We start from the raw sequence: 13,265 nt of genomic DNA, 5'->3' as shown, positions 1-13,265 counted from the left end.
CCATAACTAGCAGCTTGTCAGTATAGACAGGTCATTCCTCATGTGAAAGCTCAGAACCTTCAGAGCAGTCACCGCAGAGACCTGCTCTGGCCCTGATTAATGATTGGCTGCAGGAGCTTGGCTTTGGTGAGTAGAAATCATCGTCTTTTTTAGGTTTGTTTCTAACTAGTTTTAACCGTGTGAAAAGGCAAAACAAATGTGAGGCTCAGTTCTGCTTTCTCATCAGAGCATCAAATGAAAATAACCTGCCTACAGTGTGTCTGTGCGTGTGTGTGTCTGTGCATGTGTGTCTGTGCATGTGTGTGTGTGTGTGTGTCTGTGTCTGTGTGTGTCTGTGTGTGTGTGTGTCTGTGTGTCTGTGTGTGTGTGTGTGTGTGTGTGTGTGTGTCTGTGTGTCTGTGTCTGTGTGTGTCTGTGTGTGTGTGTGTGTGTGTCTGTGTGTGCTGTGTGTGTGTGTGTGTGTGTGTGTCTGTGTGTGTGTCTGTGTGTGTGTGTGTGTGTGTGTGTGTGTCTGTGTGTGTGTGTCTGTGTGTGTGTGTGTGTCTGTGTGTGTGTGTGTCTGTGTGTGTGTGTGTGTGTGTGTGTGTCTGTGTGTGTGTGTGTGTCTGTGTGTGTGTGTGTGTGTGTGTGTGTGTGTGTGTGTGTCTGTGTGTGTGTGTGTGTGTGTGTGTGTGTGTGTGTGTGTGTGTGTGTGTGTGTGTGTGTGTGTCGCGCGCGCAAATCAACTCAACAATGATTATCAATAAAATCTATTTGACAGTTACAAAGAAAATAAAACAAACATGAATACATGATCACAGTGGATTGTTAAAGATAAGCTTTTGGTTGACTCTGCCTGTAATTTCTCTTTTTTTTAAATTCTTATCCATGTTGTTTATTGCACTCTGTAAAACACTTTCTGATTTTTTATCTGTGAAAGGTGCTCTATAAATATAGTCTTACTTACTTAATAAAAGTCTGCATAGAATTTGGTGAAAATGGTTTGTGCAATTACCAACTGAGGCCTACTCACACACAGCATACACACACAACATTCACACACAGCATACACACACAACATTCACACACAGCATACACACACAACATTCACACACAGCATACACACATTCACACACAGCATACACACACAACATTCACACACACACACATTCACACACGCATACACACACATTCACACACGCAACATTCACACACACACACGCAACATTCACACACAGCATACACACACAACATTCACACACAGCATACACACAAACATTCACACACACAGCATACACACACAACATTCACACACAGCATACACACACAACATTCACACAGCATACACACACAACATTCACACACAGCATACACACACAACATTCACACACAGCATACACACGCAACATTCACACACAGCATACACACACAACATTCACACACAGCATACACACGCAACATTCACACACAGCATACACACACAACATTCACACACAGCATACACACACAACATTCACACACAGCATACACACACAACATTCACACACAGCATACACACACAACATTCACACACAGCATACACACACAACATTCACACACAGCATACACACACAACATTCACACACAGGGTGAAGTGAAGTGCAAGGACACAACAACAGTAACTGCTCTCGGCACCTTGAGCGGAGCGTCTTTTTCATATTTCTGATGCACAGTAAATATATAAACTCTCGACCTGTACATAGGCATGTCTATTTTTGTCCTGTCTCTAAAATACATAGACACTCAGTAAAACCTATTGTAGGCCCATTACAATGTGATGGAGGGACCCGGCAGCACCGCTGAGACTGAGTGAGTGAGTGTACGTCAGTGCAAAGAGGTTACAGGAGATTGATGAACTAGTGAGCAGAGGGAAGGAACACTAATGGAGTTAAAAACAGGCTATGATTGACATGCTGCATCAGGTGATTGACAGAAGACACAAGTGGCACTAATGGGTACATACTAGCCCATGTGTGATCTGAATTCTCAAACTTTAGAACTCGAAACCTTTTATCAGGATGTATTTGCATCATTTTCAAATCCCCTTCATTGCTCTAAAAAGAGGAAGAAGCTACTTCTCATGAATGTCAAAAAGCATCAGTCAAAAATATTCTTTAAAAAGTAACTTGTGGGAAACAGGATGTCTAGGCTATGTTTAGTGTAGCCTGCGGACACAAGTCTACAGCCTTTGACAGACAAAACAAGGACCGTGCTCTGGTCTGTAGCCTTTTTTGTTGTTTTGTTTTGACCAAGGAGGGGCCAGCCCGTGGACCCCATTTTCCCCGAAAAAAAGAAAAAGAAAAATCCAAAGAAATGTGTGTGGTTCTTAATCTTTTTGGTAGCAGGACTCAGAGCTCAGTGATGCCCGGGTTTAAGGCTGGTGTCAGTCAGAGCCGGCCCCCTCCCCTTCTCTCGCCCTATCTCTCTCCTCCTAAAGCCGTGCGTTTCCACGCGGCAGGCAGTCGTTAACAGGCGGCATGATATCTCTCCACTCGTGTCCTAATCTCCACCTAAAGAGTCCAGATAAAGCACGAGTGTCCGTGCCGTGGCAGCCGCGCGGAAGGCAGCAGAGAGAAGACAGCGGGGGAGTCGGAGTGAGTGAAGGAAAAGAATGATGAAAAGGGGGAGGAGAGCGGCTCATTCCGGCTGGCCGCCCCTGCTGCTCTAAAAACACGAGAGAGAGAGGAGAGAGAGGAGAGAGAGACAGGAGAGAGAGGGGAGATGGCAGAAAGCTTTAGCATCCAAAACACACGGGAGTGGTGCACCACCGAGAGCGGAGCCCCGGACCCACCCGAAGCAGCAGCGACAGCATCAGAAGCGGCGGTCCTCCCGCACCGCTCCTCATCGCACCGCGCCGCCACCGCCACGGCAAGAGGTAAGCGCTCTGCCCGCTCATCTGTTTTACCACAAACTTTAACACAATGCATGACAAACTCTCAAATATTATTTAGCTATTTGGTCCCATGGTGATGTAATCAAGACAGGAGCCGCGTAAAGGCGCTGATCATTCATCCGCCGTAACTCCGTTTGAGCCTGTAGTTAGTTGGAGGCTTCGCGTTTATCCATTCTCCATTCTCCATATATATTTGTATCGCATTTTGTCGTGAAACTTTTAAAGCTTTTCTGTGTGCAGCTTTAAACTTCACTTTCAATAGACTACAAGGCCAGTCTTTAAAAGTCATTTTTATTTAGGCTTAATTAGATTCCAGAAAACCATGATGAAATATTGATAAATAGCTCCTGTTTTAACTCCTGAACCTAAGTTCAATGACTTCAGTTTCGAGTCATTAGTTGTAGCAACCCTTGGAGGTTTGTTAATACCCTGAAATGTAGGCTAATATTTGCTTTTTACCCAGAATCAAAATACTACAAATCATGACAAATGTGTGTTTACATTGTCTAAATACTGGCCTGATTAATCAGTAGAAGAAATATGACAATTATTCTACTTAGAAAAACTTTAAACCACTGAGCTCTGAGATGGTCTTTTTAAGTGTGACACAGATTTTTAAGTAAAACTGAGTAGGGACCCTCCTCTTTGACCTTCTCTCTGCTTGTGCATGTGAAGGAGCGAGGCTGGAGGAACATAAGGAAAGACTATTGATATTCAAACAGACAGAAGGAGGGAGAAGAGCTGCACAGAGACGGAAAGGAGAGGACGCTGAGAGAAAAGGATGCTCTGGCTCTGGCTCCCGGCTCATACATTAACATGCTAATCCTGCCTTTTTGTCTCTCTTTATAATTCATTGCATTTTGTACTTCTCTCTATTCTCTTTTTGGTGCACTTTGTCTCGCTCTCCGCTGCTTCAGAACTGTCATGGGCTCCCACCACTTGAGTCCCCCAGGCGAAGGGATTCCAACTCTAATTTTGTGGTATTTCAGATGATTAGGCTCAGAAATGGAGCAGGAGTGCACAGAGTTTGGTTCAATTAGAGGCATTCTCAGCAGAGCTTTATCGGACTGATTAGATGATCCACCTTCAGCACACCGCCACATGAGCGCCAACCAGCTGTTGTTTATTTGCGAGGATTGACTTGTGTTTGTGCTTTTAACGCTCAGTCTCTCTGTGTGCAAATGTATAAGTGTAATTGTGATTGTGCATGTGTGCCAGAGGTTGGATAAGCCCTAAGGAAGTGAGTTGTTTTCAATCAGCTCTGTAGTTACCAGCTGTGCCCTCACATTCCCCCGAGTGGCACTGCCTAGGTACACACAGAACTAATGCATACTATTCAACCTTGGCCAACAAATTCACTCTTTCTTCTTTTCTCCTTGTCCCCCTTTCTCTGCAGACATTAATCATCACCTGCTCCATCTCTGCATGTGACTCCTCTGTGTGGACTGGAACACTGCTCCCCTTAGTTTGTTTCCATGTTTGTTCCCCAATACCTGGTGCCTCTTCTCTTCGTACCTGCCATGGTGACATGAGACATCAGTGAGTGGCTTCAGACAATCCCCGGGGGTGCATCTAACAGCAGACTGCAGAGACCTCCTCATACCAGAGTTGGCGTGATCATGACAGTGGCGGTTCGATTCCGGCGGCACCTGCGCAGGCTGCTCCTCCTGCTGGCCTCTTGCTGTCTGCTCTCCCTGCTCCTGTCTGCCTACTTCCTCTTCACTAACTCCACTCCCTCCATGCAGCTGGGCCAGTCCGCCGAGCCCGCCTGCTCACAGCCGTTGTCTATGTCGTCTCCGTACCGTCAGTTGCCCTACCCTTACCCCCCCAATCCCCCTCACACTCACGTGCACACGGACCCTGTGGTGCTGGTCCTGGTGGAGTCCCAGTACTCCCAGCTGGGCCAGGACATTGTGGCTATACTGGAGTCAGCACATTTCCAGTTCCGCATGGAGATAGCTTCAGGGAAAGGTGACCTTCCTCCGCTGACAGAGAAAGGCCGTGGACGATATTCACTTATTATTTATGAGAATCTCCTAAAGTACGCTCACGCGGACACATGGAACAGACAGTTGTTGCACCAGTACTGCACCGAGTACAGAGTGGGCATTATAGGTTTTTACCGCTCCACTGAAAACTCGCCTCCTTTACTCAAACTGCGAGGCCTCCCACTGGTACTGAAGACCAACCAGGCTCTAATGGACTGCTGTGTTGTGTCTAGTTCTCCTCTGCTTCACCTCACTAAGCCAGGCTCGGACAGAGGGCCCCTACCAGGAGAGGACTGGACCTCCTTCTACTCCAATCACTCCACTTACCAGGCCGTGCTGCATGCTCGGGGCAGAGACGGGGCACCTGGGGCGGGCAGTGGAGACAATCCAGCGCCTGGCTTCAGCGCCGGACTGCAGGCCACAGTTGTGCAGGACATGGGCCTTTATGATGGGGTCAGGAGGGTGCTATTCGGCCAGGGGCTTGGATACTGGCTGCACAAACTCATCTTGGTGGATGCCATCTCCTACCTCACAGACAGGAAGCTGTCTCTAGGCCTGGACCGACACATTCTGGTGGATATAGACGACATCTTTGTGGGGAAAGAGGGAACACGCATGAATGCCAAGGATGTGAAGGTAATGTTGCAAAGAGGGATATAATAACACTTTTTACACTGCTTCTTGAGATTGCATTACACATTTGCTTGCAGTTGCTCAAAAAGAATACATTTTTGGGGTATAATATTTTGATTACACTTTTTGTCCGTACATAAATTCCGAGCATTTTAGTCGCTATTATTGCTTGGTCTTATTTTAAAATATACCTCATGTGTTTCAGACTGTTATAGTAGCTTGAGTAAATATACAGTGCAGCGGGTTAAATATGAGAATATGCTATGAGAATGTTCCACACTAGGCAATTCAGATTTAGATTATCCATCCATCAGACCGGTCACGATAACACATTTTGTGCACAAAACTATTCTAAATCTACAATATTGTTCAAAATCACAAGCTGCCATGAATAAATAGCAGAATGAAATACTTTAGTAGTTAGTTTGCTTCTGTAATGAGTCATAAAAGTGATTAAATCAACTTTCTACTGCTCAAATCTTATAAAATAGCCAAAAAATAACCAAAAACTTCCCAGTAGTGAAAAGAAAAGGGGCACACACTAAATACTGACCCTGAAAATATATTGTTCCACGTGTAATATGTTGAACGATGACTCAGTATAGTAATTATTGTAACAGGCCCACTTGAGAAACTATAGAAGTTTTCATCATAGACTTTTAGAGGAAGTGAACATGCGCAGGAGTGTTGAAGTGTATGTTGTGACCAAGAGCTTGAGTTTGGAATATATGTTGGACCACAGCGCGGGAGTATTTATCTCAACTGGAGGTTTTAAGCAGAAGTAAAGAGGCCATTTAGGGGAACAAAGAGGTGAGTGAAAGAGACAAAGCGGAGGGCTGAGGCAGAGAGAGAGGGAGTGAATGAAGCAGTGAAAAGATGAATGGCACTTACTCCTCTTTTCCCACGTTCCTCCTCTTAAAGGAACTAAAGGAGAGTCAGCCATGCAGCCCGCCTCTCAACACTGCTATTGTCTGAGCACACACGCTTGCCTGAGCGTGCACACACCTCCTTCACTACATGTATACATACAATCATAGAGTATTTGCATAGAAACACTGTATTGTACTTTCTAAAGGAGAGGATGGGGGTTTTGTGGAGACCTGCAAACACGAGTAATGCTCAGTTGGGTTTTTGCAGATGAACTCTACAAACTTTTTTTGCGATCTGCATAGGGGGTGATATGATGAGATATATAGTCCACTAGACGATTCAAGACAGAATATTAGGTCAAGAAGAACAACACATATTTTGTTCATATTTTTTTAATTGCACTTTTAACGTACACATTATTTTAGCAGAAAGCATTCAAAATTCCAAATTGTTCTTATGATTATGGCACTCTTCTGCTGTATAATACTGTATCACTTTATTCATATTTGCTGCAAGATACATTTCATAAAATAATTCTCTAGAGGCACAAAACTATGTAAGAAATTATGACACATGTTCTAGTAGTTTAGTAGTTTTAGTTGCACTGCCGTAGTCATAGATCAGGGGTGTCAAACTCATTCACAGAGGGACGAAATTAATAACTGGGTCTAAGTCGTGGGCCAAACTAAATATTTATTGAAACATTTTAACAACATCTGCATGTTTTCTCTTCTTTCGAGATATGTAATGTTAAACCTTTTCTTACTAAAATAAATGTTTAATAATGATTTTGCTTAAACATTGAATCTAGAACAACCATAAAATAAAATAATAACACAATTTAAATAAATAATGTCTCTATAGTCTATCTGTATTCGGCGGGCCAGCTCTAATACATATTAGATATGATCTCGCAGGCCAAATATAATTATATCGAGGGTCAAATTTAGCCCCCGGACCTGAGTTTGTCATGTCTGTCATAGGGCATCTCTTAAAACTTGGCGATTGCTTTGTCTCTTGTCCTTTTTGACATCACTGTAGGTTCAGCCGTTCCTCCCAACCTCAAAAAAAAAAAAAAGTTATATTACACAAAATTGTCTCTTGTGAGCTTTAAGCCATGTTTGCATATCGTTACCTCCTCAAAAACATTCATTCATACTTGTTTTTTTAGGAACCTTTTATTATTAGTCTGTCTGTCATCTCCAAAGCTCAAAGTGATCTATTCCACCTTATGATGTCACGTAGTGGTAGTGTTCAAGCTAACAGCTACCTTTTACCTTTAGTTCAGTGGTCCAAATGATTCCCGTGAAGGTGTACTTAGTTTAAAAACATAGAGTTTCAGTTTGAGAGAAGAACTTATGTGTTAAACTTGTGTGAATGAAACAAAACACAACTCCGGGTTTGTTTGTGATGAGGAACATAGATCGGAAAATTGCGTAATATGGACGCTTTAATGAGTCCGTTTTCCATCCGTGTGAATAGCAATCCTTGTCCTGGCCGTTCTGATTCCTTCCCTAAGCCCTGTACTTCCTAAACTGCCAGAACCCTTGAAGCAAGCAAACCGGTGAATTTCAATGGCGTATACGTTACATTTTTCCATGCCCATTAGTACTGAATATAGATTGTTTATGTCACAATTTCTATGAGTCAACGCAGGACAACATTCAATTGGGTGTCATTTTACTGTAGGCATAGCAATGATAAGCTCCGAATGTGTAAAACTGTAACACACCACACACCAGTCACCCTAAATAACCACAATACGTATAAATTGTAAAGGAATAACTGACAGTCCGTCTCTGGCCCATCAGCACGGAGGATAGAAATAGCTCCCCTCCCTGTCTGTGCATGTGTGACGGGGATGTCAGGAGCGCCAGCTAAAGGTATCTGCCTGTTTCATCTCCGGGTAGGCCTACTGTATACGCGCGTAGGTGTTTTCTCAATCACTCCTTTAAATTAGAATGTCACTTTTCAGTCCGCGCGCTGACAGCTATCCTATCACAGGCTGAAGGGAAAGCCAAGCCACCTGTCCATGCCTCAGACCCACAGAAGAGATGAGAGGAGCACGGAAAGGGGCTGAGAAAACAGGAATGCAGTGGGTGGCAGCCGAGTGGAGACGAAGCCCACACTGTAAAAAAGCTAAATCTAGGCGAGTTAAAATGGCTTAAAGGTGCGTTGTGTAACTTCTGGGGGAGGGTCAGTCAAATTTTCTCCATTGCTTTGTCTAAAATGTCTCACAGTATAGATTAAACCTTTCTATACAGCACTACGCTACATACAGTTCAGATCTGTGGAGATTCGCGCCTATTCACAGAAGGAATTACAGTATTTTTCGGACTATAAGTCACTTCATGGTTCACGTGGTCCTGCGATTTTTACGCCGGTGCGACTTTTCACACTGACAGCCATGAGAGGGCGCTCTAGGCTTGTGTGCTCCTGTACCACTGTCACTTCACTCTACTGCACATGTCGGCTGCAGAAGAAAGAGAAAGAGCCACTGTCCTGTCTGTATCATGTCAGTCGATCGCAACATTACTTCTGTATCACTGACAATTTAAAATTTAAACACACCTAAAGACAACCGAAACTATCCTGTTGGGATTCAGAAAGGCCAGAATAATTCTAACTGGAACTGATGCTGAGTCTGTTGACAGCAAGGCAGAAGAAGAAGCAGCACTCCATTTACCTCTGGAGATCGCCATTTAGTGATCTGGAGTGAGATTGAGAGTTTGGTAAACTAGTTCTGTTCTGTTGTCTGAAGAACTGTTCATATGTGACGTTAACAGCCTATTGTTTTCTGTTCTATTGCTTTTACTATGACTTGCATTTTAAGATGAAATGTTGGTTCATGGTCTCTGATTTTATAAAATAAATTTCCCCAAAAAGTGTGACTTATAGTCTGGTGCGACTTATATATGTTTTTTTTTTCTTCATTATGCGTTTTTTGGCTGCGGCGACTTATCCTCCGGAGCAACTTATAGTCTGAAAAATACGGCATTGCATTTCTGAGTGATAGAAGCACATGCAATGAATAAATGTGAGATGAACATGCTTAAAGTCACACCATGGCATTTTCCAGGCAATGCAATAACATCTCCATGGAAGCAAGCAGGTAGCAGACTATCAACCAGAAAAGTTGCGCAGTGTGGCCTTAAATTAAGAATATTTTACTTTATTTGAGTAAATTCACTTGACAAGTTAATATAGTTTATATATTCATGTCTGAAAAAGGGCTTGGGAGCTTTAAAGATCTGCAGTGCGGATCTCTTTCCTTTTTTTGCACTGTTTTTGTCTTTGGACCCAGCACGCTGTCGCAATTTTTGTTGGATGTGCATGTCTCTATCTGCAAGTAAATATATCTACCAATGTGTTCAAGCAACTTTGGATTGTTTTTCTTATTTTAAGAGCAAAGAGTTGTTGTTTTTCTTGTCTTAAATGTAGCAAGATGTATTTCCATATTTTAAGTACAAAAAGTCTTGTTCCACTGGTAGATCATTTTAGTTGTCAATTGAAATTTACTCACATCATGAAAAAAGTGTCTTAATTTACTTGGCTAGACTTGAGTTTTTGCAGTGCACCACCCTGGAATATAAAAAGGGTGCTTGAATCCGAAAGGGATAAAAGAGTGCACGTTCACGCACTGTCACACCGCGATGGCACATGCATACACACAAACACGCACACAACCACACACAGCCAACCAGCTTTCTCTATTTGGACTTTTCATTTTTAAGTCCGCTTGAGTCTTCTGCTTTGTCACATTAATATACATGAGGATGAAGCGGTGCACTAACACAGGGACAGCAAAGATGGAGGAAGGGATAAAGGAAAAGGCCAGAGAGACCCGAGACAGGCTAATGCCATTTGTAACACCCCTTTTGCATGTTCGTCTCCCCTTCAGGACAGTTGGCAGTCGCAGAAAGTAACTGGTGGAGAGGAGGACGCCCAGGGTAACAGCGAGCTACAAAGTTTGCGATTTGAAAAGCAACAAAACGCTGCGGGGAGATGATGGTGCCGGGGGAATGTTGTGATTAGTTGCCATATTTGTAGCCTCCCGAGATGCTCCCGGTGTCGTTGTCAGATTAGAACTTGAACCTAGACTGTATGCAAATGGATGTACATAAATAGTCACAGCGCGAGGTTTCAAATGTTACACACTTTCATCTCTGGTGCCCCTGACTGTGCAACTGAACATGCTCCAATGCTCCGTGCTTTTTCATCTGACATATTTAAAAACTTACTTCTGTGTTACTTCTATTTCTACGGTCAGAGGTGCAACTAATGAATTGGGAGTTAAAATAAAATGCAAGTTTATATGTTATAAATTATGCATAGCCCAAATGGGTCAAAAAGAAGTTAAACTGGTGTTAGGCCTGTAAGGATAATTATTATATTCATTTATTTTTCAATACACAAAAGTTGGAACGTACATTTTGGGGCTCAGTATTTGTTGTGTGTACAATTTCTTTGCAATAGTAGGGAGATTTTTTGACATTTTTATGTAATAATGTAAGATTTGAGCTGCAGAAAGCAGAGGTGGGACCAAGTCATTGTTTTGTAAGTCTCAAGTAAGTCTCAAGTCTTTGACCTCAAGTCCGAGTCGAGTCCCAAGTCAAATATAGGCAAGCCCAAGTTGAGTCTCGAGTCACTGGCCAATAAGTCCAAGTCAAGTCCAGGTCATCTGCTCTGAGCTTCAAGTCATTTCAAATCTTTAAACCAAATATAGCTTAGATTTTTGCAATGTATATGAATTTTAAACTAAATTGTAAAAGCCATTGCATATGTATATATGAGTATTTATATAAGAGTAGTAGAAATGCCATTTTTTTCCTTTTTAAATGTCTTGACAAGATCTTACAGTGAATCATTACAGACAGAATAAAAACAGTTCAGATTTAAAAGTGCTTCTCAAGTCTTCTCAAGTCACAGGCCTCAAGTCCGAGTCATATCCCAAGTCACTGACCTTCAAGCCCAAGTCGAGTCCCAAGTGTTAGTCCATTTTATCAAGTCAAAGCTCAAATCCTAAAAATAGCGACTCAAGTCTGACTCGAGTCCAAGTCACGACTTAGAAGTCCCCACCTCTGGTAGAGAGAATAAATAACTTGGCTTATTATTGTTTTGTACTGCTGTTTATTTGGCTTTTAATGATACAGTATATTTAGAAATGTGTTTACTGGCATTATCTTGCTTTGCATCAGTTTCAATATTATTGTTTATCAAAAGCTTCAAAATCGTGAATCGAGGCCTATACGACAGGTGAAGTGACTGAAATGTTTATACTGTATTTAAAAATGACTGTGATGATCCTGCTTTGTGACAGTGGCATCAAGTCAAGTCAAGTCATTTTACCATAACAAGTTGCATTAAAGTGCTTGACATCATGAAACACAGCATAGTGAAACAATAACACAAATACAAAATAGATTAAATATTACATAAAAGAGTGACTTGATACACAAAGTCTAAAATAGAGGTCATGAAGTATTTTCATTATTATCGTTCATTGCAATATTTCTCTGCAGCGATATATCATGCTACAAAATTGTTATTGTGACTGGCCTACTGACATATCCTTTACCTGTATATTTATAAAGATAAGAACAGTCTACATTGTCAGTATAGACTTTCATTTTAACCCATAACAATAGAATACTTCCTGGTGGCAGCACTTTGCAGCTCTCATCTTTCCTCTCTCGGCGCCTTGATTGTGTGCACTGCCTCTTTGATTGGTATAAATTGTTATGCTCAATAGGCCTGACCGTGATGAGTCATAATGGAGGACACCAGGTCAAGTCTAGCATTAGTAAAGGGGACTGCGTCTTGAATTGTGTTTTAAAAATCCCACTGGCACCTTTATGACTGTTTAAGAGATTTTTGCACCGAGCACCAGAGAAGTTTGTAATGCTACTTTTTGTGTTTTTTGCGAATTTGCAATATCTGGGCGTTGTCGGCAGGGTATGTTGTTTGACAAGTCGTTTAAGGTGAAGCATTTACCTCTCTCACAGCCAGTTCAATCTTGCCTTTTTGCTGGAGAGGAGCGCGACAGGAAAAAAGAGAGGGCCCAATTAAAATGCCACCCTCCTTCTCTCTGCACTCTTCATTAGTCTCACCCCACGAGTTCATCTGGTGACAAACAATACCTACACCCCCCTCCACCGCTGTATCTGCTCTATTAAAATGACTCACAGGGAGACACCCCGCCGATGACATTTCTCAAAATGAGGGATGACGCCAGTCAAAAAAGTCTCATCAATGCATGGCGCGTGGCGAAAGCAGTGTTTTTTAATTTGTGAGGGCGGGTTTTTCTGTCCTCTCGTCAAAAGTGGACGTTGGGGAGATGTCCAGATATCGCCACATCCTCCTCCAGCTTCAGTCACCTTTCTGCTCCACAATTCTCACTCATTTGTCAGTATGAATGGCGTTTTATATTACATTTTCTGAGCTTTTTTTTACCCTTCAACACCTTAACACTGTGCCTGTGAAGCCTGTCAAGATTCTTGAAGTACAATATTGATAAAGAAAAATATCCTGATAAACGATCATATTGAAACAGCTTTATAGCACTGTAAAGCAGGATAATGAGAGTAGACCTTTCTCTAAATGGGCCAGATGTAAAAATGTGGCTTGCAATAAATGAATAGTTCAATTAAACACTTAAGTAGTTACTTCTGTATCTGTTAAGAGCCATAGATGCTGATTAATTGGCCAGCTGCAGCTCAAATGTTACCAAATCATATATTCCCACAAATGAAAGATGCTCTGTCAGTGCAAAGAAAAGGTACATGTGATATTTATTGAACCTGAAAAAGTATTATTTCGATCATATATGAAACAAAAACTTCATTTAGTAATTATCATGACAG

General features: G+C 42.3%; 1 protein-coding gene across 2 annotated transcripts in view; it reads left to right on the top strand.

Moving 5' to 3' along the window:
• The first annotated feature begins 2,496 nt into the window (after positions 1-2,496).
• Positions 2,497-13,265, top strand: part of ndst3 (N-deacetylase/N-sulfotransferase (heparan glucosaminyl) 3) — a 111,690-nt gene continuing 100,921 nt past the window's right edge. For both annotated transcript variants that reach the window (XM_055158627.1, XM_020930478.2), the window contains exons 1-2: positions 2,497-2,893; positions 4,308-5,535. In XM_055158627.1, coding sequence (XP_055014602.1) covers positions 4,531-5,535 — 1,005 coding nt within the window. In that variant the 5' untranslated portion in view covers positions 2,497-2,893; positions 4,308-4,530. The remainder of the gene's footprint in view (positions 2,894-4,307; positions 5,536-13,265) is intronic.

This window comes from Boleophthalmus pectinirostris, unplaced genomic scaffold, assembly GCF_026225935.1.
Source record: "Boleophthalmus pectinirostris isolate CB_2022bp ecotype Guang Dong unplaced genomic scaffold, ASM2622593v1 HiC_scaffold_22, whole genome shotgun sequence".
In the NCBI taxonomy this organism is placed as follows: Eukaryota; Metazoa; Chordata; class Actinopteri; order Gobiiformes; family Gobiidae; genus Boleophthalmus; species Boleophthalmus pectinirostris.
Note: the sequence above shows the minus strand (reverse complement) of the source record. Positions and strands in the feature narration are given on the sequence as shown.